This window comes from Rhodofomes roseus (genome assembly GCF_022264815.1).
Source record: "Rhodofomes roseus strain CIRM-BRFM 1785 chromosome Unknown C8Q71scaffold_1, whole genome shotgun sequence".
Taxonomy (NCBI): Eukaryota; Fungi; Basidiomycota; class Agaricomycetes; order Polyporales; family Fomitopsidaceae; genus Rhodofomes; species Rhodofomes roseus.
In genome coordinates, this window is record NW_025952957.1 from 998,917 (window position 1) to 1,023,600 (window position 24,684).

Here is a 24,684-nt window from a genome sequence, read left to right on the forward strand (position 1 = left end):
GAATAACGTAAGGATAAATAGGCATCTAGTCGTCTGCTTGGATCATGGAGTAGACGGGTGCGTCGAGCTGCTGCGTGCCCTTGAGAAAGGGCAGTTCGATGACGAAGAGGTACTCGAGAACGTTGCCCCCGAGCTTGTTGACCAGCTGTCCTGCTGCTTTTGCAGACCCACCTGAACGTATCGTGAGCTCTACTGGTGAATACCGTGACTGACGGATGCACGCACCAGTTGCGATAAGGTCATCCACAACGACCACGTTCTGGCCTGGCTTGATGCCCTCTTCCTGCATTTCGAAAGAGTCCTGAGGCGGTTTCGGTCAGCGGAGGACCTTTGCACCAAGATCTGCGTACTCACTGCACCGTATTCCTTCTCATACGTCGCCGTTACGCAAGTCCCAGGCAGTTTCCCCTGCTTCCGCACCGGCACAAACGCCGCACCTAGTCGCATCGCAATGATGGGGCCCAGGAGGAATCCGCGCGCGTCCAGGCCGACGATAACATCGATCTTCTTCGAGGACGACCGCGGGATCGTCTGCGAGGTCAGGTGGTACACGAGGTGTGTGATGAGCGACTCGAAGGCGACAGGGTCTCGGAGGATGGGGAATATGTCGAGGAAGTTGATGCCCTGCGGGGAGCCTCAGGCTGTGAGATCGCGACGTTATCTCGCTGGTGTATAAAACTTAGCTGACCTTCTTAGGGAAGTCGGGATGAACGCGGAGAAGAGTTTTGAGGTGCTCGATGTCTGCCATCTTGCTATGTGGCCGGGGGAAGAGTGTATGTTACGGGCAGTGATAGGCAAGCAGCAAAGGATCGAATGTGAAAATTAGACAGCCGCCATAACAGTTTTCTCGGGTGCATGCCACTGGTGGTCGGTACTGAACAGCTACGCTTCAATTGCCCACTTCATCGCAATGTTAGCATTATTCCGTGATACGGTGCTCTGCCATATATCCGCAGAGACTGTACTCAGAGGATTGCGATACAATTCCATGAATTATGACCGGTGCGAAGGTATGTAGCTACTAGCGCCACAGACGCGACTCGGAGGCGCGTGGACGCGATCGAAGACTCACCGCCACCGAGTCGCGCGATCGCGACGCCAGCCACAGGTCAGATTCATCCTCGACTCTCATGAGTCTCATCGTCATGGATAGGCTCTCACTACTTACAGCTCCTACATCTAGTTGTCAGCGCAATATCGCGTGTCTAGTTGTCGACAACTAGACACGCGATGTTGCGCTGGCAAGTCATACTCAGTGTGAGTTCCGCGGGTCCAGCTGCAGGCGTTTCGAACCTGACCGTCGGCTGCCATGGCTGACGACTGGCATATGCTTTCAGAAGGAATGGCTGGCAGGTCTGTCAGCCATCCAGCTCCTATAAAATCCCATTCAACGAGTCTGAATGCCTCTTGCCTCTTGCCTCTTCCCCCCCGCCCTTCGCAAGTCTTCGCAACCCTGAATAACATACACGATGCCCAACCTCAACGATCTCTCCATCTCTCTAGTGATAACTACGCTTCTGCATATGGGTCTACCAGACTCCTTTGGGCGCGGCTGTGTCCACTTTCTGAGTCTCTTCGTGGATGACACACCTCCTCCGGTTCTGTACTTGGCTTACGGGCTCTCGCTCTACTTGTCTGTCTTCCTTGCTTGCCACCTTGGTCGCGTCAAGCTGCTTGGCTATCCTGACGCTCGACGGAACGCTCGTCGCCGTCGTCCTCACAGAAAAGCTCAGGCTCTCGCCAGACATCCTAGGCACGCTCCCGGAGCCACTACGGAGGAACGACGCCCAGCTCCCCAGCCTGCCTTCAATGCTCGAGACATGAAGCTGCGCATCAAGACCTGCGCGAGCAGAGGAGAGCAGGCCCGCCGTCTACGCGCTGCCCGCGAGGGTCAGACGATGCTGCGTTGCCCCGACTATCGCTACTGGTCGGCCTTCGATCCTTGTGCTCACATTCGCCCGGTGTTCACCATCCCAGAGCATTTCAAGCCTGCTCCTGAGGAAGTCTCTGCCAAGCCACATCTCGACGAAGTATCTACGCAGCCTGTCCCTGAGGCTGGCTCTCCTTCGCCCGAACCAGAGAAAGTCTCTCCTCAGCCTCGTACTATACCTGTTCCTCGTCACAAGTTCCGCATTGCTTCTGCTCCCGGCCCGCACCTCCCCAGCCTTAACTCCCCAGTGTATGCCTTCACCGCCGAGTTCAGACGGGCGCGTCAATGGGAGGCTGCCAAGGAAAAGCGACGTGCCGAACTTGCGCGGAAGGCTAACAACGAGAACGCAATTGCCCAGCCGCCTGTCAAGGAAGTTCAGACCTTCAAGGACGTTCAGACCGTCAAGGAAGTCCAGGTCGTCAAGCCGGTTCAAGCTGTTAAGGAAGTCGAGCCTGCACCGAAGCCTCAGGAGGAAACGAACTCTCTTTCTGTCTTGCCCGAGTCGGAGTCAGAGGCTCTCACTGTCGTCCCCGAACCGGAGTCCATCTCTATCCTCCCTGAGCCCGTCAAACAAGCTTCTGTGTCCCCGAAGTTCAAAGCGCGGATCGAGAAGATCAAGCTGCTCAAGAAGCGTGCGCACGCCGTTCGCGAGCGCCAGACCAAGACACTGTCCCTTCTCGACCCCAATGTTCGTCGCACCAAGAAGGACGAGGGCTCCCCCGAGCGCAAACGCCGCAGCGCTCTCGGCGCTCGGTTCTTCCTAGACAAAGTGGTTCTCCCCGTGTACGAGCCCATGGACGTTGACATGCACGACGCGGAGGACTCTATGGACGTCGACGTGCCTGACCCGGTCGACGAGCTCTGCGTGCGCTTTGCCAAGCTCTTCTGAGGCCCCGCGCCGAGGAAGTGGGGGCGAAGGAGGTGCGAGAGGAGAGTACTGCAAGAGGCGACAATCATTTCTTCTATCAAATTTGGAGTACGGGTTCCTTCATTTTACATTGGGCATCAGGTATGCATTCCCCTCCCCTTTCTTTGACTTTGACTCTCACGCGCAGTCACAGGACTTTTTGAAATTCTTACAGCATTCGGAGAAACAGAACGGGACGAGTGGTCTGGGATCCACTTCAACATTGGGCACTGTGCGAGATACCGTGATGGCTCGCCGCGGTACTCTTCACGTAGCCCACCATACATCTGGCATCGGTCCCCTTGTCACTGGCACTGCAACCTTGCGAGCAACGGAAGGTCAGTTATCCATTCTTGTACGGCTTGCATAAGTGCTGATATTTGCCTGGTGTAGTCGATACGGTACAATTCGACATCCGCACGGCTCGCCCGCCTCCACGACACGGCCACCCCTCGAGGACGCCCGTCGTCACAAGCGTAGTAGTCCCGTATATATGCATATACCACCGTCGGTACGTCCCATCGCTCGCGCTGAGACCCGTGACCAGGAACACTGACGTCTTTCTTCGTAGCGCGGTCGCCCCTGGTCGAGCGGAGCTCTTCTTGAAGAGCGGAATCAATCAGCACATTATATTCGGCACCCCCCAGCATGGTTCACCGGAGCTCTTCAAGAGAGCGGAACAATCATCAAGATATACTTCATGAGTGCCTAGCTGGCAGACGGAACACGGACTCCGCCACAACGATGGGACAGATTTCTCCCCCCTCAAGCATGCCTTGAACAACAGGTGCGTCCCGGTCGGCTTCTCTTGCTGGTCGCCGCCACTGACCAACGACTCCGACAGATCCTCTACGGTCCTAGACTTTCCAACATCGATCGCCCTAACTGAATCTTCGGATGCTGCCTCTTCATTTCTGGTCTATTTATTGATAATGTACAAAACATATAATGGCGGACTGTATTCTTGGATAATGACACGTTCTTAATCGCACGCATGGACTACGAGACCCCGATGTGAACTCAGGATGCAAGATAACGACTAAAGTTATGCCCACTGAATTGAGACCTATAAAGCTTAGCATTAACGAGTGTCACTACGCGGATCGACGAAGCTCATTTGTGCACAAAGGAAGTACTTCGTATTGCTCCCAAGCAGCTTAAGTACCTGTGGAACTGATGCGCACGACGTGACCCTGCGCGGTGTGTAGAACGGTTGCGGTCCTGCCTATAACAAGGGCATACGCTCATGGACAGAATACATAGCATTGCATGTCATGAACATAGATGTCGTCATACCCGTATTGATGGATAGAAAGCATGAATGGATACAAGGTAGACCAGATATGCGACAACTCAGACGGACTCCAGAATCTCCGGCTCCTTGAAGTCCTTCACGACACGGGTGCCGGTCTCCTGTAAGAAAGCATGAAGTTGAGTGAAAATTCCCAGTAGGCAGTGTGAACAATACGCACGTCTGTTGACTCGCCATGGAGCTCAAGCAGCTTCGACATGTCGAACTTGGGTGCCTTCAGGATCTTCGCCTTGTGGACGTAGACGTTCTGGAGGGGGTAGATGCTCCGGGCAGCCTTCTCGATCTCACGACCGATCGCCTCCGGGACGAACTTCTGCACGAGCTCCTTGAGGTCGCACGACGTCGCCTCCCGGGTCATGATCTCGAACATCTTTCTCCGAATCTCCCGAATCTGGCTGGACTGCGCGTACGTCGTCTTGCGCACCTGCGAGGGCCGGCGCTTCGTGAAGCCAATCGCGAAGAGACGGAGGAGGTAGCCGTCAGTCGTCTTCACGTCGACGTGCGCCTCGATGAGTGTCTGCCACTTGCGGACAAGTGACCGGAGCTTGTCCGAGGCGAAGGACATGCCGTGGAAGTTTGTCAGGCAGTTCTTGCCCTGAACCTCGTCAATCCGGAGCTTGATCTTGCGGAATGACTGCTCCTCGTCGTTGTTGAGGTCGGCAAGGGAGACCTCGATGATACGGCCCTTGAGCGAATCGTTTGCATTTTCTGGGAAGACGTCAGGCAGAGTGTGTGTCGAAGGCAAAGCATAACGTACTGAGACCCTGCGACCGGTTCACAAGCGTCTTGCCGACGTTACGCTTCTCGAAGATCGAGGGCGCCTTGATGTCATACCAGTCTGGCGAGCAGCAGGTTGAGTACACCAGAAAAGGAGGAATACGAAGCTCGCAGACTTACCCTTGCGGGTGAAGGGGTCAACTACCTTCTTCTTGATACCCTTCTTGCCCTTCGACAAACGCTTGTTCTGTACGGAATCGTCAGAACAAGCATGGAGACAAAGAGTCATGCACTGACTTTTCCTACGGCCATGGTGGAGGAGGGGTCGGTTCAGGTGATAGCGACCGCGCAGGAGAGGAGAGCACCGGCACTTGGACGGGCTGAGTTTTGGGCGTGGTGCAGCAGCGGTGAGCGCTTGACGCGTACGACCGAGTACGGCTGTGGGAATCCCCGGTGGCTAAGAACCTTACTTTGCAACTGTAACGTTCCTTCTCACGCCACATCTCACCACCGCCTCCCATGTTCGCCTCTCTCTCGCGCGCCCAGTTCGAGGCAGCTTGCAAGGCCTACATTGCCGCGCATTCTACACAGTCTGTTGACGCCGTATGCACCTTTGCTATACACCCATCTGGATGGACATGGAATGAACACCAAGTGCGCAAACCCGATCTGTAGCGCATCAACCACTCTGAGCCGTTTTAGTATGTCCCCGGACTAGGCTATATGTCTCGCTTTGTGCCGTTGTCTCTCAATGCTTCAGAGGCGTCGTCCGACAAGCATGAAGATTATGGGTTGATCCCAGACGACAGTGAGGATGAGGCAGCAGTGTCGGAGTCCAGAGAAGCCTTAACATGCACGCAATCCGTTGTCTTCTCTCCAACATTCCAAGTGCCTGCATTCTATTTCACCATTCACCGCAGCAGTAGGTCTTTCCTACACTCGGACTTGCACATCCCTCTTCAACATTACTTACCAACAGACGGCGCACCTCTGAGTCTGAAGGAGATCATAGCCTCACCCTTGTTGCGGCCGCACACCATTCCTGGATCTGAAGCAACAACCTTTGCGCTTTCTGAACAAGCTGCTTCCTTCCCACTTCTCTCCCAAGGCGATCATCCGGCCCACGGAACACCCGCCTGGTATTTCCATCCATGTCACACCCAGGAGGCAGTGGGGGAGATCATGACTGAAGTACCGTTGGAAGGATGGGCGGAGGACCGAGTACTTTGTCGCTGGTTGGAGGCATGGTTCATGGTTGTCGGTCAAATCGCCGACCTTCAATGTGGACATGCCTGATCCGCGAAGCGTTCTTGAACTTTCTATTCAATCCCTCAGAGCAGTGACGGTCCGGTCTCTACATTTGGCGTATTCGCCTTGGGTTCTCGGCACCCATGTCGCTTGACGTTGACTGTCAATGTCATTCGTTGTGCACGAAGGCGGCGTCGGACTGTCGGGTCTGTACCGGTACATTGTAGCAGAGTAGGGCCGATATATGCGTCCGGCGTCTTACCCCGCGTTCACGCTGCCTCGAAAGCACATGATTCTGCAACCCGACGAGCAAACTCGGTCATGGGACAGATGCTCACCGACGCTTTATAAAAGGGCCCCGAAGCTGTTCGGAGTGGTCTCACTTCCTGCAGACGCGGCAGTAGACGACGGGCACGACTCACCTCTTACGCATTTTACAAGTGGTACGATTGGCGAGTGTGATCAGATAGGGCGATTGGTCGGCTCATTCCACTAGCGAGTGGCATATAAACACTACAAATTGTTTCAAACATGCTAGCTGCACGCCTCGCCTCCTCTCCCTCTGCGCCCATCTCTGCTTCACGCCGTCTAGCCTCCTTTGTTCGCCATATGGTGCGTAGAGCGGTCGCTCGCGTGACGGACCAATCTGACCCCGTCATTTTAGTCTTCTCACGAAGTTGTTATTGTCTCTGCCTCGCGCACCCCTGTCGGCTCCTTCAATGGCAACCTGAAGGCCCTGACTGCCCCTCAGCTCGGTGTCACCGCCCTCAAGCACGCAATCGAGAAGTCGAAGGTCAACCCCGAACTCATTGAGGAGATTTACTACGGCAATGTCGTACAGGCTGGTGTTGGCCAGTCGCCCGCCCGGCAGGTCGCACTCGGTGCAGGCTTGAGCCCGAAGTCAGACGCGACGACCGTCAACAAGGTCTGCGCGAGCGGCATGAAGGCAGTCATGCTCGCGGCGCAGACTATCCAGACGGGCTACAAGAGTGTCGTCGCTGCAGGTGGTATGGAGAGCATGAGCAACGCACCGTGAGTATCATTAAACCTGTCAACGCTGACATCGCCGCTAAAACGCCTTTAGATTCCTCCTTCCCCGCCAGAACCCTGTATTTGGCAAGTTCGAGACCAAGGATGCTCTGCAGACGGATGGTCTCTGGGACGTCTACAACGACTTTGCGATGGGCAACTGCGGCGAGGTGGCAGCGGAGAAGCACCAGATCTCCCGCGAGTCGCAGGACGCGCATGCTATCGAGTCCTTCCGCCGCGCCGAGCGTGCATGGAAGGCGGGCGCGTTTGACGCGGAGATTGCACCCGTGACGATCAAGGGCAAGAAGGGCGACACCATCGTCGCGGAGGACGAGCAGTACAAGCGGGTCATTTACGAAAAGATCCCGACGCTCAACCCGGCGTTCAAGAAGGGTGGAAGCATTACGCCCGCCAACTCATCACCACTGAATGACGGCGCGTCTGCTCTGATTCTCATGTCTGCGGAGAAGGCGAAGGAGCTTGGTATCCAGCCTCTGGCGAAGATCATCTGTACGCCTGCTCAGCTGTGCAGTTGATTTCGGATACTGACTTTATGTTCAGCCTACGCGGATGCTGGTCTCGATCCTATTGACTTCCCCATTGCTCCCACCGTCGCGCTCCCGAAGGCGCTTGAGCGGGCAAACCTCAAGCTCGAGGACATCTCGCTCTTCGAGATCAACGAGGCATTCTCCGTCGTTGTCCGGATAGCCGAGAAGGTGCTCGGTATCGACCCCGCAAAGATCAACGTCAACGGGTACGTACCTATTCTGCTTGCACTTGGTGGAGGCTGACCGACCGTCGGTCTTGCAGTGGTGCGGTCGCGCTTGGTCACGCCATCGGTAACTCTGGGTCGCGTATTATCGTCTCCCTTGTTCACGCGCTGAAGTCGGGCGAGTACGGCGCGGCGGGTGTCTGCAATGGCGGTGGTGCTGCGTCTGCGATTGTCATTCAGAAGCTGTAGGCTATATTGGACTGTAGGGACGTCTCGGATGGTTGCATCATTTGTACTCGCATTGCTATCATACTTTTTACTGCAGGCTGCAATATACACATAAGCGCATGCCTACGGTTCGGCTGTGCGTAGCACAGGATGGTTTGTCCATGCTCGGTCGAGTGCTTGTGAGGCGCGGTCTCGTGATTGAATCAAAGCCAACCAGATCGAGATCGGCGCGGTCACCCCGCTTCCAGCCAGCGGCGAGCAGCGCTTTGTCTCCATCTGCCTTTGTTCGGCCCTCCTCTTAGAACAACTCATCGCCCTCAACAACACGACATGTCTGATCATCTGAGACAGTCTTCAGTCCGAGGACTGCCAGGCTCCCCAGGCCGTCCGTCTCCCCTATCGCGACCCCATTGGCCGTGGTCGACCTATACACACCGGTCATCTTCGTCCTCCACTTCCGTGTTCTCGTCAAGTGGTTCCAACTCTGGCGGACAGGGCTGGGAGTCGCGCTCTTCAGTGTCCACTCCTACTGTTCTCGTATCCACGCCTGTGGGCGGCAGGCGCAACTCGACCCTTTCAGGCGTGTCGTATCAAGCACAGATGCCGGAGGAGTTGAGCACCAGACAGTGGTCATTCAGTGTGGGTGTGTGTACTTCTGATGCAGGTCAACTACTAAGTTTCTTATACAGGCGTTCGAATGGGTGGTCAGGGACGTGCATAGACTGAGGGACTTCGTGGAGAGTCCGGATGCCCCAGACGATATTGCAGGCGAGTCAGAGGAGGGGGAAGGAACATCGCCCGAGACGGACGACTTTGAGATCCTGAAGGAAACGCCTATTATTGGGGATGGGAAGTTCAAACTCGAAATTGGCACGTCGGTCTGTTTCATTGAGCTTGGTCGAAGTTGACGTCACTCACACAGCTAAGGTATCCGCTCCCGAGACCACTGACCCAGCATCATCACCGAACACACGCAGCCATGCGCCGACATTGTCACTGTATATCACTTCACTCATGATGGATTACGCAAACGCCGATTACGAGATGTGCACATCCATGTTCGCCGCGATCAAGTGTCAGGATGACCGCGTAGGCGAACGGGGTGCCCGTGCCGACTGGGCTTGGGAGTACTGGCATAATGGATGGGTCTTCCGTCAGGAGAGCGAGGTCTGGGGTCAGTTCATCATCTTCACACTTCGCATATTTTGTCTGACATGCGCTCCACGCCATGTAGAATGCCCATTGCCTCCTTTGTCATCTCTCCTTGAGAACCCGCGCATCAAGGAGACGGACTCGTTCGTAATATGCGTGCAAATGCATTCACCGGTAGGGCCTTTCTTTCCTCAGCAACCATCAGCATATTACGTGCCGCGAGATCTGCTGGAAGGTCTCGAGGCATCCTTGGACAATCCGAGTGAGTGCCTATATAAGCGAAGGAATCATGGCATGGTGATGATGATTTCGGACAGATACCGGTGATGTTCAGTTTGTCTGTCTCGAGCGTCGTGATGCGCAAGAGTCGGCTGTCGAGCAGGAGCCGGCAACACCCAGCACTGCAGGGCCTTCCAGCCACGTTTCCTCGGCCTCGCACGCGTCCGGACCACAGACTGTAGCGAGGAAGCGCATCATCTGGGCACATGCAGACATTCTCACCAAACGTTCAGAGTACTTCGCGACTATGCTTGGCTCATCATTCCTTGAGAACAGCACTGCACCCTTACACCCTGGCGAGCGCAAGATATACAGTGTCATCGTTGAGGAAGCCGACTTCGTGACGATATATTGGCTGCTCAAGTTCGTGTATGCCAATTGGCTCCTTTTCCGGAAGGAAGACGATCCCAGGGAAGCGGTTGACGGCATTGGTGCCGGCTGGAGTGCACGAGGCCTCAGCACACCCGGTGCTCCGGACGAGTGGGAGTGGAAGACGTTCTCAAAGGGCTCACCTCCCGAGTCGGCCGGCGTGAGTGATGCACGGAGCGTCACCAGCGCGGAGAGTGCTCGCTCAAACGGAGGGAAGAGCGTGAGCCCGCAGTCGAAGGATAAGCGGACGTTCGACTCGAGGCAAAGTTCTGCGCAAGCTCCAATGCCAACGACGCCCTCGAAGAGCACGTCGGCACCCAAGGTAGCGTCTCGCTCTCCGGCAACTCAGACGCGTCGTCCGGGTGCCTCCTCCACGCCTGGTGGCCAGAACACGCTCACTGTCTCCCCATCTGCTCCGGCTGCGCCCTCCTCACGCGGCGCGAAGGACGTGCCTGTCCCGATCTCGCCGTCTGGCGGCGCCTTCGCGGCACCGTTGCACTACCCGATCTCTCCACGCCAACAGCGCCAGAGGTCCCACCCGCCCGCCGCGTCCACGCCCGATCCACACCCGCATCCGACGCTGCCTCCCCCACCCGCATCTGCTCTATCGATGTACCAAGTCGCTCACAGATATGGGATGCCGGGGCTTGCCTCGCTGGCCATGGAACATATCATGTCTACGATCACGCCACAGTCCAGCTTCGCTGTATTGCTCGCGACGTCAACTTGGGATGAACTGCACTCCTTGGTAGAGGTATGTTACCGTTACATCTAACCTCGAAAACAACTGACCTCGCTGTTGACAGGATTATGTCGTCGAGAAGTGGGAAGAAGTTTCTGTCTCCGAAGAGTTCGAGCAATGCTGTGAGGAAGTCGCTGGCGGAGAGTATGTGCTCCATGTTCTACTGAAGTAACGTCCGTTGACATATTCTGCAGATGGGGTCCGGAGGGTGGCAAGACTCTGATGACCCTGTTCAGACGACTACGGTCGCCGAGTATAACAGCGTAGACCGCGGCGCGCGTAATCTTGTCCCAGAAACTGCTGACTTGCTTGTAACACTATTGCATCAATCTCGTAATCTCGTGGACTACTTGCACCTTGATAGCTCTGTTGATTGAATGTATGATATATCATGAATGTTGAACGGAGTAACATCATCGACTACAATGCATCACATATACCGTCCGTTCACGTCGAGATACTGTACAACAGGGCAAACCATTCAGATCGATAGCAACAGCGATAGCGGAAACGACAGCGGAAACAACGATACAAAATTCTGAACGACGTCCTCGTACAGCAGGTATCGTCCATCAGATTCATCGAGAGTAGAGAGTTCGGTCGTAGGGCAAGAGTCAACGGACTCCACACGGATATGGGCGACTTCAAGGCATATTCCGGCAATGGGAAGTTCAACGACAGTGGTTGTCGTCAACATCCCATAACCCGAACATACCGAAGACTCCGAAAAGCCCCTTCAACGGGTCTAGTCAACCAAGCTGAGAGCTGAGACATATCAACCAATAGACGTACCCGAGACTCGCAGTGCGTGGGGTGCTCGAAGACTTGTCCATTGATCTCTTGGGGGGATGTAGAACACATAGCCATCCAATCACCGTTGTGGATGTCCCAAAGCCGTGCTTCGAAGCGCTGTGATCGAAGAGTAGACGTTAGGTATGCCGCCGTAAGTCACATTAGCGGAGACTTACATGCTTGCCAGAGCCCTGTCCAATGCAACCCTGCGTCATGATGGTTAGCCCCATATCTGCGCACGTACGACTCAGACAAGCTAACCTTGTCATTCAGGCCCCCCCAATGCGGCCTGCATGCGGTGACGTTGCCGACGTTCCAGCGACCTGCAAAGGTTTCACCGTCCTGCATTACTCGTCAGAAAGCGTAGCTGTGCTGAGTGGGATAGCTCACCGTGTGGCATACATGAGGCTCATCTACTGCAATGCCGTCCACAACGATAGGCATGTGTCGACAAGCTTCCGCTTTGTTGACAGCCAGACGCGCGGTAACCGCGCGCGTACCAAAGGCAACGCATTCATGACTTTCGACTTGGCGCCAGGACAGCCCGAGCAGGTTGCCTTCATCGATACGTAGCTCAAAGTAATCGTTTCGAGCTTTGAGCCAGCGTTCCTCATCCGCCTTGTATGCTGTGCGCGTGGCGTCCCATGTCTTGTAGTCTTGCTCATGAGCCGCACGGACGATGTCATAATCACGTCGCAATTCCTCCAGTTCTCCCGGCGTCGGTGGATAGTCCTTCATGCGTTTATTGAGCTCCTCCACATGAGCGTTGAGTTCTCCCACACGGTGGGTTTGATTGCTAGCGATAATTGCGGCTATGCATGTCACCGCAAACAGCAGTAAGACCACTGAAGCCCAGGCCCAAGGCACAGTGGAATCGTCCTTAGGCTTTGCGTCCGGGTTGCCTGAAGTGCGATCAATGAGAGGGGCTCTCTCGTCGGCATCGTTCCTGGCTTGGTATCGAGTATCAACAGCAGCAGTATAGTTCATGCGAGTGCCAATGACGCTAGGGATCCCCGAGGGCTGCCGTGGATAGGCTCCGTAGTTCGTGTATGACTGCGGGCTATTGGAAGCGCATGAATGTATCGTACGCATCCAGAATACGAAGCGACTGACTGCGAGAAGGCCTGCTGGGCCCCTGTATCATTCGGGTCGTACATGCTATACGGCGGAGGCACCGACGTCACGCTCTCCGAGTCGCCGTAGTAGCTGGTCATATCGTAGTACCACGTTGAGACTACTATGTAGTAGAACCGGCGTCGAAGGTTGGTATCTGTTAGCATAGGGCCCCTGCATGAGACGCAGTTATGTGTGGAATTCAGTATGATAAACGCACATGGGTACGTAGGTGGATTGAGATGCAACCCGGCGGTCCACCCCACAAGTCATAGACGTGGATGCTAGGAGAGTTGCGCAAGCGCCAATCCTCGTAATGACGCCCGGTATAAGGTTCAAACGTTCACGCGTTCACAGCAGACTCGGACTGCCAGCAGTGCCAATATGCTGAATATATAGGTGTACATTATAAACAAAGTAAAAGCTTAGAACTTGAACAGCGAGGACATATCAAGAACAGATTCACTAGCAGCCCAGAGCTTGAGTCCTTGAACGCATGTGGTATGTAGTAGTCCATCCTGTTGGCACTTCAAGCAGGTGGACCGTATACCACTTGCTACGATGAAATCAGAGGAGGTTTAGCATGGAAACTACTTCACTTTGCGGTAGATCAAGGCAAGACTCACGTGAGAGTAAGGGATCGTCAACTTGATCGGGAATGTATGTAGTGCATAGTGGATGACTTCGAATAATTCACGCGCAAGTGTCATCGTCCACATCCCATATGCCGAACATCCCGTAGAACGGTCCCTATCCATATAGTATCAGCTCATATCGCGATGAAACGGCAGGATGCGCACTCTGTCTTCGCACTCCGTTGGGCTTTTGAAGTGTTGACCGTGGATATCAGTAGGTGTTGAGCGGCACATGTGAATCCATTCCCACTCTCCGGCGCCCCACAGACGTGCTTCATAGCGCTGCGAAAGTATGAGTCTCGCGCTGTACTGACTATTCGGTAATGCTTACACGCTTGCTGGAGCCCTGACCATGGCAACCCTGTAGTAATCGCTGATAGGTTGTATTCCCTCCTCACAATGAATGCTCGGCGGGACAAACCTTGTTGGAGAGGTCGCCCCAGTAAACCTTACACGACGCTTCGCCTACGTCGATGTGCCAACGGCTCACGAAAGAGTCCTCATCCTAATGATGTTGCATCAGTACGTACTCGGAGTACTCACGCAGACGATGTATTGCGAGGGCTTACCTGTGTGCATTCTTGAGGACTGCTGAAGAGAGCACCATTCACTGTGAGGGGCATCTGTTTGCAGGCTTGGGCTGCATCAAAAGCAATCCGAGCTGTGTATTCGCGGGTACCATAAGCAACGCAGTGATGGCTCTCAATACCGGTCCAGGTCACGCCCAACGCATTGCCTTCGCCGCGGCGATGCTTGTCAGCGTCTGCCTTCCATTCCTTGTCGCGTTTCTCCTGCTCTCGCGCCCAGCGCTTTCGCTCGAGCTCCCATGCCTCCCGTTCGCTGTCCCAGAATGTCTTCGTCAGGTTGTAATCCTCCTGCGCCCGCCGCCAGCTCTCGGTGTCATCCTCGTAAGATTGCCTCTGTTGCTCCCAATTGTCCTGGTCGATGAGGTACTCCCTTCGGGCCACCAGCCACTGGTCCCTCTCGCGTTCAAAGGCGAGGCGGTCCTGGGCCCACTTATCATAGTCTTGCATCTGTTTGTGTGCGGTGAGCTCGAGGTCCCATTCCTGTTTCAACTCGGCCAACTCCGCACGAGTCGGAGGGTACTTTGCTAGGTGTAATGCCTGGATGCTGATGACCCCGAACAGCGCGATGTAGGTCATCGCTATCAAGACGCTCGAAAGTTTGAATGGAGTTTTCGAGGTGCTTGTCGAGCAGGGCTCGGTTCGAGCGCCATATCCAGGGAAAACAACGTTTAGGGGCGATGTCTCGTGCTGGCCACTGTAGTCAAGTAATGATAAATGCTCAGAGCATCTCACCGTTGAAATGGTGCAAAGAATACTCACTTGGAGGGTGCTTGTCCCGGGGAATATGGAGGCGGTGCGGTTCTAGCAGAGCTATTGCTAGAAGAGTTTGCTCGTGGAAGATTCGGATACATCGCAGGCTATGGCACTTCTTGAGTACACTAAGCACGACGGTAGGAGTCGACTTGATAACGTACCGTATCGTAGTAGTGAGCCGTGACAACAGTCTTATGCAAGCGGTGGCCGGTTCCAGAGCCAACGACGGTGGAGGATACGGATGTTGTGCGAACTAGGTTCTGAGCAGATAAATGAGCGTCCGACTGAGTATGAACTATAACCTTAAGCTTCGTCTGGCCGGTCGCCGGCCAGCAATTGCAGATCACGACTTGGTCACGACCCCGCTTCTGAGAAGCTACTAAGTATGATAGCACGAGGGAATACCCGTGCGGCGCTAGCTCAAACGATGCTATCAGTCGCACGGGAGATACAGTCGTTGTGCGCAGACTCGAGCGGACGGATGTAATGGCATACAACAAGACGAGATAAAGCAAAGTAGAGCGTGCGACAGCAAGAACACAGCAAGAGACAACGAGAGATATGTTACTATACAACCTGCACGCAGGTTCGAGTCGATTTTTGATTGTTGATTCACGCATTCTGCGTTCTGCTAAACAATAGTCAGCGAGGGATCGATTGGAGGCTGTGGCACCTTGCTGTAACTCCTGGATTCGAGACTCACCGTGACGGGAATCGCGCTGTCTTCCAGCCAATGTAGCATGCAGTACGGCACCACACGGCTCACCAGCAGGCGTTGTCATTGACTTCCCACATGCCGAATTTCCCATAGAATGCACCCTGCGCACGGGTGAGTACTAAGATGGTCAATGGCGGGCGAAAGACGCACTCTATCTTCGCATTGCATTGGGCGATCAAAGTGTTGGCCGCGAATATCCATAGGAGTCGAGCTACACATAGCCATCCAATCGTCTCCGTTGGAAAGCCCTGATAGACGCGCCTCAAAGCGCTACATTCGCGAGAGATCATCGCTCACGGTGAGCACTGCGGCATGCCTGGGGTACCGAAGACGGAGAATGCTTACGCGCTTGCCAGAACTACATCCCTGCGAGACCGTTGTTAAGCACTTTCCGAAGTTTCCTGAACTTGAAGGAACATACCTTCTCAACGAGGTCACCCCAATACATCTTGCATGACGCTTCATTCTTGTCTATATACCAGCGACTCACAAGAGTGCTACCATCCTGCCATAAACCGGAATATAGTGCGTTAGCAAGTCATATAAATGCGAGATCGTAGACACTCACCTTCTTGCACTCTTGGCGGGCACTTCCTGTGAAAATAACACCATTCACGTTGACAGGCATCTGCTCACAAGCTCTGTCTGAATCGAATGTGAGACGAGCCGTATACTCGCGGGTACCATGGGCGACGCAGTGATGGCTTTCCACTTGAGTCCAGGTCAAGCCCAGCGTGTTGCCTTCACTCAAACGAAAGCGGTCTGCTTCTTCATCCCATTGCTGTTGGCGACTCTCCCGTTCTCGCACCCACCGATCGTGCTCCTCCTGGTGGTCCCGATCCCACCTCTGCCGTTCCCGTTCGTGGTCTTGGTCCCATCTCTGCTGCTCCCGTTTGTGGTCTTGGTCCCATTTCTGCCGCTCCCGCTCCTGCTCCCGTTCCCGTGCCTCCCGCTCCTGTCTCCAAGTCTGTCGCTCATTCTCCCACTCACCCTTCTCCCGCTCCCAAATTTCCTTGTTAACGTCGAAGTCCTCCTTTGATTTCCGCCAGGTTTCCATGTCGTCTGTGATGGTCTGCCTGTGCTGCTCCCACTTGTCTTGGTCGATGTGATACTCCCATCGCGCCAACAACCATTGCTCCCTCTCGTGTTCAAACGCAGCGCGATCCTGTGCCCAGGCGTCGTAGTCCTGCAGCTGCTTGTGAGCAGCAAGTCCGAGGTCCCATTCCCGCTTCAAATCACTGTATTGCCGTCTCAGATTGTCCAATTCGGTGGGCGCCGGAGGATACTGTGCAAGGCGGAATTCCAATGTGTGTATGCGACGATTCAACGTCTGCACACGGAAATTGTTGATCAGGAAGCCTGAGAACACCGGTACAGTCACGAAGCAGAGCACGGCGGCGACCAGGATCCCGGTCGGCCATGGGATCCTCGACGTTGAATCCGTTGGAGGTGATCTACGGCGTTCATACCGAGGAAAGTCTTGGTTGAGGGGTGATGTCTCGTTACGGCTGCAGCAGCAGCAATGACAGACGTCTTTAATTGGACCCAGGCATGTCGGGCAAGACTCAAAGCGTACTAGATGTGATCATCATGATTGCGCCAGTGGCTACAAATTCAAGGCGGCCGAAGGGATCAAAATACAATGTTATGCATGCATTACAACGGGCTTACTTGATCGCTTCCTCGGTATACGGAGGAGGTGCAGTGCGGCTAGAGCGAGACGACATGGTTCGAGTTGTCGCAAATATAGTGTCCTATAGGCTGTAGCACGAGGCTGAGGGTGTCACCGCCTACTGCAACTATCTGATTGACGTACTCACCTATTACTGCGTGCTGTGCCGGCGGCGGTCGTGTCCCAGCGAGCAAGGGATGCAGAGTAGGATTGGACACGGAGGATGGATCCCTTGCGCGCGACTATTACTGGGGAAGTGGATGGCTACAAACACAAACATAACTAGGTTCGCGGGCGGGCTGAGAGCCGCTGAGTGTGAAGTGAATCTGGATCTGTGAGGCCGAGCGCTGGAGCCTGCAGATAACGCGGGGAACTTGTGAATGCGGTCGCGGCCTCTCCCACCGATAGCACGAAGGAACATCCGCGCGATATATACGCACAGAGCAGTCATCCAGTGCATCCCGACGTCGACTGTGCCCACTCGTCAGAATGTCGCTCAGCAAGCTCTGTAGCGGCCTCCGCGCATTCGCACCGGCGCCCCGATGCTGGCACTCTCGGGCGCTCGCCACCCTCGCGGAGGTCAGTTTCATACATCCATCAACCCTCTAGAAACTGAAGAGCTACACTGCGTACCACAGGATGTGAAATCGGACACGACATTCCGCATCCCTATCATTGACTTCAGCAAGTTCCGCTCAGCGACTTCACTGTCGGAGAAGAGACGTACTGCGGACGAGATCGTGAGCGGCTTCAAGGAAGTCGGCTTCATCTATCTGGAAAAGCATGGGATCCCGAGACCCATGTACAAACAGGCCTATTACAAGGTCTGTTGTTTTCCTGTTATTCACACACAGTGCGCTCATCCAAGTCTCATGCAAGAGCGCCGAGTTTTTCAATCTTCCGGCAGAAGTGAAGGTGAGTCCTCGGCCCCGCTTGAGCCCTGCGCCCTCCATACCGTCCCTAAGCCCTGGCTCAGGACAGGCTGGCTTGGGAAGACCCACGGGCCAACCGTGGTTACGTCAAGGTTGGTCGAGAGCGCGTCACCCAATCCGCAGACGCGAAAGAGATCGCCGAGCTCCGCGCCAAAGCCCCCGACTTCAAGGAGACAATGGAGATCGGGCGCGACTGGGACAAGACCTGGAAGAACCGCTGGCCAGAGGAGAGCGCCGTCCCCGACTTTCGCGACACCATGCTGCATCTCTTCCAGGAGTGCCATGACCTGCACACCCTCGTTATGCGCGCGATCGCGATCGGGCTCGACTTGGAGGAGAGATTCTTTGACAACAAGATTAACGAGCAGTATCATAACTTGCGGCTTCTGAGCTACCCGCCTATCAAGAGGCAGCTGCTTGAGGAGGAGGGGCAAGCACGCGCTGGTGCACACTCAGGTACGTTCGTATGGGCAATCGCTATGCATGGAGCTGACCTCAGCAAATTAGACTATGGCACTCTCACTCTCCTCTTCCAAGACTCGGTAAGTATCCAGCTACAACAACCCGATGTCCTTCCCTCCTCACCTCCCTCCTACACACAGGTCGGCGGCTTGGAAGTGCAGAACCCACACACGAAGCAATTCCAGCCCGCTACACCCATTGTACGTCACACCAAACCCATGATATATAGTTCCCCTGACTAACGTGATGTGTGCAGTCCGGCACCATCGTCGTCAACGCCGGCGACCTGCTCGCGCGCTGGAGCAACGACGTCCTCCGCTCGACCCTGCACCGCGTCGTTGCGCCGCCCGCCAGGCAAATCAACGCGACCGAGTCCATCACCCCCGCGCGGCAGTCCATCGCGTTCTTCTGCAACCCGAACCAGGGCGCGCGCATCGAGTGCCTCCCGACGTGCACGCAGGCCGGCCAGGCGAAGTACTCCCCCGTGACGACGGAGCAGTATATCGTCCGCCGGCTTTCGGAGACGTACACCTGAAGCTGGAGCTGAGCTTGACGGCGGGTGCGAAGTAGGCGAGGCGTCTTGGGTGGTTATCTGCGGGCATGCTGTATCTCTAGGGGTTCTCTTCTGGGCGCTGTTTGCCACCTTGCGAGTGGGAGGCTATTCACAAATGGAAGTTGTAAAGGTCAGACGATCGGTGTACCAGTGCGACTGAGAGAGCGTGCTCACAGGTCTGTTGCCGCCGATCGGGTACATTTTGTACCATTCATACTCGATGGTCTCCTTGCCGTTGGCGTCGATGTGGTAGGTGGGGGGGCCATAGGGGATGATCTCCGCCCCGGGGTCTACCCATACAGGCCCCGCCTTCTTTTTGGATCTGGACTTTTTCGCTTTCGGCATATGAGCTGAGAGTGGTAGAGGCAGGCACGAAGGAAATATGGAACGGGCAGGTTTGTTCGAGCTGCATTTATACTGCAAACGAGTGGCAAAGCATGGGCATGAAAGGGGGGTGGTCCAAGCCCCAAGACGTGCCGTTGAACAAGTGGCCCTTTTGCAACAAGTGGCAGTGGCTTTGTGCATGGTCAAAGACCTTCGAAAGCGTCATGCAATATGGAAAAACGCCAGGAGAACAAAGCTTCCTGACAAAGCTGATCTACGGCCGTTCAAGGTCCCATCGAGAGCACATAGGACGAGACATACTTGAGGTGCCTTTAATCCGGCTGCGCAGTGCTCATGAGCTCAAGGACGTCACCGGTCAACAACACTACTAGTACCAAGTACTGTATTCACAAAACAGGGGCCAGCCAAAAGTGGCTGCCGTCACAATCCGTGTATTGTGGAGACACAGCAGAGGCAATGGGCATGAGGCCCCATCGCGCATTTACATTACGATAAAAACTGAACAAGTATAGCTAGAGAGGTACAGATCGACAACAATGCACGAGAGCATCAGTCTATGATAGATTGTCTCGACTTCGAATTCGTCCGCGCAAGGGTATACCCTTAAGTCTTCTTCCTGAACAACGCTAGAGAGTGCTGGCCGCCGCACGACGCCGTGATCGCAGCCCATGCACCACCCTCCTTGCGCACAACCACCGTCGGCGTGCGCGCCTGCTCCTCGCCACTGACACCGAGCTCGCCCGAGGGACCGTTGCCCCATGCGTACAGCGCACCACCCCTTGTCACCGCGAGGTTGTTGTGTACGCCAACGGAGATGTGGACCACGGGGTCGTTGGCGTCCGAGAAAGTGATCTTCGTGGGTTCCGCGAGCATATCCGGGAAGGGACGGTCCTTAAACGCCTCATCGTCATCGGCGAGCCCGAGCTGGCCGCCTTCCGAGCGCCCGCAAGCGTACACTCGGCCGTCGGACGTGAGGAACAGCGTGTGGTGTTCACCGCCAACGATCTGCACGACGGTCGCCTCGCCACCGAGCTCACCCTTGCCCAGTCCGATGACTTGCTTCGGCAGCTGCACCTCCCCGTCCGCAGAGGCGCTCGTAAAGCCCGTGCCGGTCTGGCCCATGTTGTTGAGGCCCCAAGCCCAGACAGTCCCCTGCTCATCGACAGCGTACGATGAATAGCTGCCAGCGCCGACGACGACAGCCTTGTGGCTACGCGAGCCGAGGACGATCTTCTCGGGCACAGTTCCGTGGATTTTACGCCGTTCCATGACTTTGCGTCCGAGCTGACCCTGCTCGCCGGCGCCGAAGGTGTATATGTTGCCATGAGTTGTGAGCACGATGAGGTGGTTGTTTCCCGCGACGACAGAGGAGAACTTCTCGATGTTGCCTGGACGGGACTTGAGATTTAGGATAGACGCCGGGAGGAACTGATGCCTAAGACCACTTGAAAAGCCAAGTACGCCTTCATTTCCCTTCACGATGCATGAGCATCCATCATCGACTAGAACAATGCCACGACACTCACTCTGAATGATCCCCAGACACGCAAGTCACCCTGAGAGCTAATAGCCGCTGAGATAGTGTCTCCGGCCGTTATGCGGACAGCACGGAAGTTTTCCTCGACAAGAGATTGTAGGGGATATGGTACAGCTGTGAGCTCGTCGACATCGAGGAACTCGCCCTCCTTCTCAGGGTTCGGCACATCGACAGTTATACGCCCCAGGGCAGCGTCATCGTTAACACCGCATGACCAGACCTATGTAGCCGCTCAGCATCGAACAGGGAGTGAAATTGACGGTTGAGAACTCACAGTGCCCTTCTCGTCCAAGAACAGCGAATGCAGACCGCCAGCCGCAACGGCCTCAAGGCCCGCGCCAGGGCCACCCAGGTTTCCCTCCTCCATTTTCTTCTCAATCCACTTATTCCGTGTGGGCTTATCGTACTCGCCCAGGAAGTCCGCGCCCATTCCGAACTGGCCGAAGTTGCCCGTGCCCCATACGAACAACAGTGGTGCCGGACGCAAATGCTCGGGGGGAGTAGGGAGAGGGTTAAAATAAGGCCTCTCTTGCGTGTGTACGGGGGTGGGTTTCCTCTGAGTGGGCCTCTTCGTGGCAGGAGCCTTCTTCATACGTGGAGCTGGCGCAGCGTCCTCGTCAGCGTGGTCTACGCCGTTGACCACACTGGCCCCGTTCTCAACGATTCTGGGAGCAGCAGCACGACTCCGCTTTGCCGGAGGGGGAGGGGAATTCTCGGGGGAAGCCGCTCGTTTAGTGGTTGCGGACCGACCGCGGGTAGTGCTCTTCGGCGCTGCTTTTTCAGCAGCCTTCGCGGGTTTTGCAGCCGCTTTCGCAGCGGGTTTAGTGGGTTTGGAGGCAGGCTTCGCTGCTGGCTTCGTTGCTGGCTTCGTAGCGGGTTTTTCTGCAGGTTTTGCAGATCCTGCACGGGTCGATCGCCTTGGGGGCATGTCGAATATCGTAGAGATGATGACGGAGTGAGGACAGTAAGCACCTTCCGTGAGCGGAGCTCTCGTGAATGCCGCACTAATAAGCTTACACAAGCAATAGGCAAGCGATGAGAGCGACGAGCGGGTAACGCCAGATGAAGGCTGAGAGCAAGGAGGGGTGAACACCAACCGTGCGTGTGGCCGAGCAAGAGCCTTGAGCCCGCGCCACAGTCAACAAATCGCGTGACGATGACCACGTGACTGACCGTCGCTTGTGACGCGACGCGTCTCTTTACGAGAACGTCTGAACGACTGGGACATACGTCCCGGGGACGCGTCCCGGGGACGCTCTGCGGGACGTCCCGCGGGACGCTGTCACACTGACTGACTTGAGTAACAGGGGCTACTATTTCAGGAAGTCCTCCAATAACTTATGTACTCCCCGTTTCCGTGTACAACGATCGTTGTGTATTGAGTAATCACACCATCTAATCTAGCCTCACGGTTTCAAAACAATGGGTGTCGTTCAAGGTAACTATATACAAGAGCCTATGAGTAGTGCCTGTGGTATGCTTACATAATCATCTCCGTCACGTAGCGCGCCACTATGCCTGGCCTCCGTGACGCCTTCGTAAATCTCAGTCAGTAAGTGACTAAGTCAGTCGATATGTATATCTAGACACCTAGCTGACCGGTGAATTATCTTTCTGGCCCTCAATAATGACAATGTCAAAGCTGGTCAAAGTGGGAGGTAAAGCGATGATGGTGGCCGGCCACTCACGGTGCTGTGACTGACTGTGACGTCTCGCGTCTCGCGTCCCTCGTCCCCGGGACGAATGTCCCCGTGGTTCCGACTTTCTGCTCTTTACGCGCATCATTCACGGGGTCGTGTTGTCGATGCATGTTACAGTCACAACGACGTTAGCCGTCGCTCGAGCCGCAAATGAAACTCGCTCAAAGCATCCAAGATCCTCTTCCTCATGGACCAGGCAGACCGTCACATCATATGAGGAGGAGCTGATTCTGTTCCTGAGACTGGATGCAGTGTCTACCGTGACTCGGATTGTCAATGCGCAAACGTCCAGGCCAACGGCGGTTCCTGCTTTGCATGTATGTTGTTGCTCCGTTATTATGTCTCGCATTCCCTGGACCCTGACGCCAGAGAACGTGCGGCAGCGTATCACCTGATTTTCAAGTCCCTCACGATCACCGTTGGGCAAGAAGTTCGCTCGGGATGAATCGCGTCTCGACGGTTTGTGATGCTGTGAATTCTGTATGGCGATCGAGCAGTATACATGCTGGAACTCGACCTTCACTCTAGTGCTAGGATCGATGCGAGGATTAGAGGGACATACTGACTTCCAGCGCTACTGGGAGCAGCCGCGACAACTTGAAGTTCCATTCCTCCAGTCGAAGTTGTAACTTGTGGGCAGGTTGTCCAAGTTATAACCTCAGTGCCCGCAAACGCTGCGGTGAGTCGGATAGCGGCCTTGTTAGCAGATACTACTGAGCCTCGCAAGGTATGACAGAGATGCGCGACCACACACGAGTCGGAGTGAGCTGGTGTACTCAGTGGCTCGGAGCCGATCGCAATCTGTCGATCGCACCGTACGATCTTGATTCCGGTGGCTGCAGCCTGCAGGGAGTCTGGCCGGGGCGGTTAAGTACTACGGCTGGGTCACGGACAACTCGGGGCCCACCATCATGTTGTACTGAACATCGATAAACAGCCCAGCAACCAGTTGCCAAACAATTCTACGAACGCATAAGTTGCACGCATGCGGACATGATTGGACGCCCACCGTGGCTCCTCGCCGCTCGTCATCCAACGAGCTACATTCCATTGGCTACTACTAGTAAAGTATGCTCTACGAGAATGGTGAAAGCTGGTGTAAGCACTCAGACGGTACGAGTGGCCTCTCCCATGCTGAGCGCGATAATCAGTCAACGTTCTCTAGATCTGAATAGTTGGGACAGAGGCTCACGCGCTCACGTTTTGCGCTCCTCCAGAAGATCTCTACACCAGGCTCCAGGTTGTTCCCGAACAAAGCTAATATCACGCAGTACCTTGACGGCACGCCCTCTGCGTACACGTACAGCGGTGTCCCGCAGTCAGGGCAGAAGGTGCGCTGCACGGGCTTCCCCGACATACTCTTGCCTTCCGGAGATCGGTACGTCTTCGGTTGCCCTTTCACGACATGCAACTTTTCTACGAGTACTGGTGCCCAGTAGTTGCACACTATGTCACCGTGATTCATTGTCACTTGAATGAAGCATGCGGATGATAAGTACACTTACGACTTCCAGCGGCTTTTTGACAATCCGTGCAATGACATATCGCTGCCTTTGCATTGTCTCCGAAACCGTCGACCACGCGCACCGTGATGGCACCACAGGCGCAGCTGCCTGGTCGCACTTCAGCATACGTCGTTCAGCTGCCTCAGGCATTGGAATTATTGTCGTACCTTCTACATCAGCCATAGAGACGCGGTGCTGGGGTGGTAGCGAAGGATAAGCTCAACGAGGAAATACTAGGAGCCCCTTTCACTGACATTGTCGGCGCAGGTATACGACTGCTTATATGTGGGTCACTTTCCGGTGAGGCTTCACCCTGTGCCCGTGCTTCGGCGCTACATATGATCTTCAAAGGCGATGCGGTTCAAATTCGGGGTTCTGACACGCCGTTGCACCGTGCCCGAACAATGGCAAACCCGAGATGAACGCTTCCATGCCCAAGAGGAATGACGAGAACAGCATTTGCCCTGAGGAAGACGTCATGAATGCGGCCAGTGAGCGGCCAAACCCTGCATTTCGCCGAACCCAGGTACCTCGTTGGACGAAGGTTCATTGAGTGCCACACGCTGTAGCGCTTCATAAGCTTCAATGTTCTTTCGAGGACTCAACTGGCACCCGGCTCTTGCAGCTTGAAGCTTGAAGAGTCATGGCATCTTATATTGCCGAGACGACAAAAGACCACGTTAGCTAGCGTCCACCGGCTTCTGTGGCAGTTCATCCGAGGCTTGAAGCGGTCCCAGCACCGGCACACGGTTGCG

At 55.3% G+C, this 24,684-nt stretch overlaps 11 protein-coding genes across 11 annotated transcripts; 5 read left to right on the forward strand and 6 right to left on the reverse strand.

Moving 5' to 3' along the window:
• Positions 1 to 25: 25 nt before the first annotated feature.
• On the reverse strand, positions 26 to 748 carry C8Q71DRAFT_697682 (phosphoribosyltransferase-like protein; the record flags this gene model as incomplete). The annotated part of the gene is made up of 4 exons (XM_047919978.1): positions 26 to 171; positions 226 to 301; positions 355 to 624; positions 689 to 748. 4 exons carry the CDS (start codon positions 746 to 748, stop codon positions 26 to 28), a joined length of 552 nt encoding a protein of 183 aa, XP_047784623.1.
• A 721-nt stretch (positions 749 to 1,469) lies between these two features.
• On the forward strand, positions 1,470 to 2,819 carry C8Q71DRAFT_852338 (uncharacterized protein; the record flags this gene model as incomplete). The annotated part of the gene is made up of 1 exon (XM_047926822.1): positions 1,470 to 2,819. The coding sequence occupies one exon, from the start codon at positions 1,470 to 1,472 to the stop codon at positions 2,817 to 2,819; it is 1,350 nt and encodes a 449-aa protein (XP_047784624.1).
• A 1,077-nt stretch (positions 2,820 to 3,896) lies between these two features.
• On the reverse strand, positions 3,897 to 5,286 carry C8Q71DRAFT_730129 (40S ribosomal protein S3A). Its single transcript, XM_047922073.1, has 5 exons — positions 5,164 to 5,286; positions 5,047 to 5,113; positions 4,907 to 4,987; positions 4,310 to 4,857; positions 3,897 to 4,250 (listed from the first exon to the last, which is right to left on the reverse strand). The coding sequence occupies exons 1-5, from the start codon at positions 5,176 to 5,178 to the stop codon at positions 4,191 to 4,193; spliced, it is 771 nt and encodes a 256-aa protein (XP_047784625.1). The 5' UTR covers positions 5,179 to 5,286; the 3' UTR covers positions 3,897 to 4,190.
• Positions 5,287 to 5,385: 99 nt separating this feature from the next.
• Positions 5,386 to 6,162, forward strand: C8Q71DRAFT_697129 (uncharacterized protein; the record flags this gene model as incomplete). Its single annotated transcript, XM_047919947.1, has 3 exons — positions 5,386 to 5,520; positions 5,569 to 5,788; positions 5,846 to 6,162. 3 exons carry the CDS (start codon positions 5,386 to 5,388, stop codon positions 6,160 to 6,162), a joined length of 672 nt encoding a protein of 223 aa, XP_047784626.1.
• A 483-nt stretch (positions 6,163 to 6,645) lies between these two features.
• C8Q71DRAFT_852341 (acetyl-CoA acetyltransferase) lies at positions 6,646 to 8,104 on the forward strand (the record flags this gene model as incomplete). Its single annotated transcript, XM_047926823.1, has 5 exons — positions 6,646 to 6,726; positions 6,779 to 7,146; positions 7,199 to 7,653; positions 7,705 to 7,897; positions 7,954 to 8,104. The coding sequence occupies 5 exons, from the start codon at positions 6,646 to 6,648 to the stop codon at positions 8,102 to 8,104; spliced, it is 1,248 nt and encodes a 415-aa protein (XP_047784627.1).
• Positions 8,105 to 8,292: 188 nt separating this feature from the next.
• C8Q71DRAFT_730136 (uncharacterized protein) lies at positions 8,293 to 11,009 on the forward strand. The gene is made up of 7 exons (XM_047922074.1): positions 8,293 to 8,722; positions 8,773 to 8,953; positions 9,006 to 9,257; positions 9,318 to 9,497; positions 9,553 to 10,637; positions 10,690 to 10,769; positions 10,820 to 11,009. Exons 1-7 carry the CDS (start codon positions 8,414 to 8,416, stop codon positions 10,890 to 10,892), a joined length of 2,160 nt encoding a protein of 719 aa, XP_047784628.1. The 5' UTR covers positions 8,293 to 8,413; the 3' UTR covers positions 10,893 to 11,009.
• Positions 11,010 to 12,823, reverse strand: C8Q71DRAFT_730138 (uncharacterized protein). Its single transcript, XM_047922075.1, has 7 exons — positions 12,751 to 12,823; positions 12,531 to 12,687; positions 11,808 to 12,477; positions 11,679 to 11,759; positions 11,594 to 11,623; positions 11,418 to 11,534; positions 11,010 to 11,359 (listed from the first exon to the last, which is right to left on the reverse strand). The coding sequence occupies exons 2-7, from the start codon at positions 12,629 to 12,631 to the stop codon at positions 11,297 to 11,299; spliced, it is 1,062 nt and encodes a 353-aa protein (XP_047784629.1). The 5' UTR covers positions 12,632 to 12,687; positions 12,751 to 12,823; the 3' UTR covers positions 11,010 to 11,296.
• Positions 12,824 to 12,866: 43 nt separating this feature from the next.
• C8Q71DRAFT_730139 (uncharacterized protein) lies at positions 12,867 to 15,591 on the reverse strand. Its single transcript, XM_047922076.1, has 10 exons — positions 15,374 to 15,591; positions 15,209 to 15,324; positions 14,667 to 15,136; positions 14,512 to 14,609; positions 13,735 to 14,446; positions 13,587 to 13,670; positions 13,497 to 13,526; positions 13,331 to 13,447; positions 13,157 to 13,280; positions 12,867 to 13,086 (listed from the first exon to the last, which is right to left on the reverse strand). The coding sequence occupies exons 1-9, from the start codon at positions 15,511 to 15,513 to the stop codon at positions 13,224 to 13,226; spliced, it is 1,824 nt and encodes a 607-aa protein (XP_047784630.1). The 5' UTR covers positions 15,514 to 15,591; the 3' UTR covers positions 12,867 to 13,086; positions 13,157 to 13,223.
• Positions 15,592 to 17,185: 1,594 nt separating this feature from the next.
• C8Q71DRAFT_730147 (Clavaminate synthase-like protein) lies at positions 17,186 to 19,064 on the forward strand. Its single transcript, XM_047922077.1, has 7 exons — positions 17,186 to 17,474; positions 17,534 to 17,719; positions 17,775 to 17,810; positions 17,872 to 18,283; positions 18,335 to 18,369; positions 18,430 to 18,489; positions 18,546 to 19,064. The coding sequence occupies exons 1-7, from the start codon at positions 17,385 to 17,387 to the stop codon at positions 18,822 to 18,824; spliced, it is 1,098 nt and encodes a 365-aa protein (XP_047784631.1). The 5' UTR covers positions 17,186 to 17,384; the 3' UTR covers positions 18,825 to 19,064.
• Positions 19,065 to 19,790: 726 nt separating this feature from the next.
• Positions 19,791 to 21,316, reverse strand: C8Q71DRAFT_696575 (regulator of chromosome condensation 1/beta-lactamase-inhibitor protein II; the record flags this gene model as incomplete). The annotated part of the gene is made up of 3 exons (XM_047919924.1): positions 19,791 to 20,660; positions 20,714 to 20,944; positions 20,999 to 21,316. 3 exons carry the CDS (start codon positions 21,314 to 21,316, stop codon positions 19,791 to 19,793), a joined length of 1,419 nt encoding a protein of 472 aa, XP_047784632.1.
• Positions 21,317 to 23,400: 2,084 nt separating this feature from the next.
• Positions 23,401 to 24,173, reverse strand: C8Q71DRAFT_14784 (Mss4-like protein). The gene is made up of 3 exons (XM_047916608.1): positions 24,097 to 24,173; positions 23,930 to 24,037; positions 23,401 to 23,870 (listed from the first exon to the last, which is right to left on the reverse strand). Exons 1-3 carry the CDS (start codon positions 24,110 to 24,112, stop codon positions 23,572 to 23,574), a joined length of 423 nt encoding a protein of 140 aa, XP_047784633.1. The 5' UTR covers positions 24,113 to 24,173; the 3' UTR covers positions 23,401 to 23,571.
• Positions 24,174 to 24,684: the final 511 nt, after the last annotated feature.

What these genes read in the sequence shown, in the direction of transcription:
- C8Q71DRAFT_730129 (XM_047922073.1), bottom strand. An exon ending in GAACCGGTCGCAGGGTCTCA is followed by an intron (nt 4,858 to 4,906) that starts GTACGTTATGCT and finishes ACGTCTTCCCAG; the next exon opens with AAAATGCAAACGATTCGCTC. An exon ending in TCCATGGCGAGTCAACAGAC is followed by an intron (nt 4,251 to 4,309) that starts GTGCGTATTGTT and finishes GCTTTCTTACAG; the next exon opens with GAGACCGGCACCCGTGTCGT.
- C8Q71DRAFT_730136 (XM_047922074.1), top strand. Translation starts at nt 8,414, where the DNA reads ATGTCTGATCATCTGAGACAGTCTTCAGTCCGAGGACTGCCAGGCTCC. An exon ending in GGCATCCTTGGACAATCCGA is followed by an intron (nt 9,498 to 9,552) that starts GTGAGTGCCTAT and finishes GATTTCGGACAG; the next exon opens with ATACCGGTGATGTTCAGTTT. An exon ending in AACTGCACTCCTTGGTAGAG is followed by an intron (nt 10,638 to 10,689) that starts GTATGTTACCGT and finishes CGCTGTTGACAG; the next exon opens with GATTATGTCGTCGAGAAGTG.
- C8Q71DRAFT_730138 (XM_047922075.1), bottom strand. Translation starts at nt 12,631, where the DNA reads ATGACCAGCTACTACGGCGACTCGGAGAGCGTGACGTCGGTGCCTCCG. An exon ending in GCCCAGCAGGCCTTCTCGCA is followed by an intron (nt 12,478 to 12,530) that starts GTCAGTCGCTTC and finishes CGCTTCCAATAG; the next exon opens with CCCGCAGTCATACACGAACT. An exon ending in CCACGCACTGCGAGTCTCGG is followed by an intron (nt 11,360 to 11,417) that starts GTACGTCTATTG and finishes GACCCGTTGAAG; the next exon opens with GGGCTTTTCGGAGTCTTCGG.
- C8Q71DRAFT_730139 (XM_047922076.1), bottom strand. Translation starts at nt 15,513, where the DNA reads ATGATCTCTCGCGAATGTAGCGCTTTGAGGCGCGTCTATCAGGGCTTT. An exon ending in CAATGCAATGCGAAGATAGA is followed by an intron (nt 15,325 to 15,373) that starts GTGCGTCTTTCG and finishes ACCCGTGCGCAG; the next exon opens with GGTGCATTCTATGGGAAATT. An exon ending in ACAGCGCGATTCCCGTCACG is followed by an intron (nt 15,137 to 15,208) that starts GTGAGTCTCGAA and finishes ACTATTGTTTAG; the next exon opens with CAGAACGCAGAATGCGTGAA.
- C8Q71DRAFT_730147 (XM_047922077.1), top strand. Translation starts at nt 17,385, where the DNA reads ATGTCGCTCAGCAAGCTCTGTAGCGGCCTCCGCGCATTCGCACCGGCG. An exon ending in CGCTCGCCACCCTCGCGGAG is followed by an intron (nt 17,475 to 17,533) that starts GTCAGTTTCATA and finishes TGCGTACCACAG; the next exon opens with GATGTGAAATCGGACACGAC. An exon ending in ACGCGCTGGTGCACACTCAG is followed by an intron (nt 18,284 to 18,334) that starts GTACGTTCGTAT and finishes TCAGCAAATTAG; the next exon opens with ACTATGGCACTCTCACTCTC.
- C8Q71DRAFT_14784 (XM_047916608.1), bottom strand. An exon ending in TCAAAAAGCCGCTGGAAGTC is followed by an intron (nt 23,871 to 23,929) that starts GTAAGTGTACTT and finishes ACGGTGACATAG; the next exon opens with TGTGCAACTACTGGGCACCA.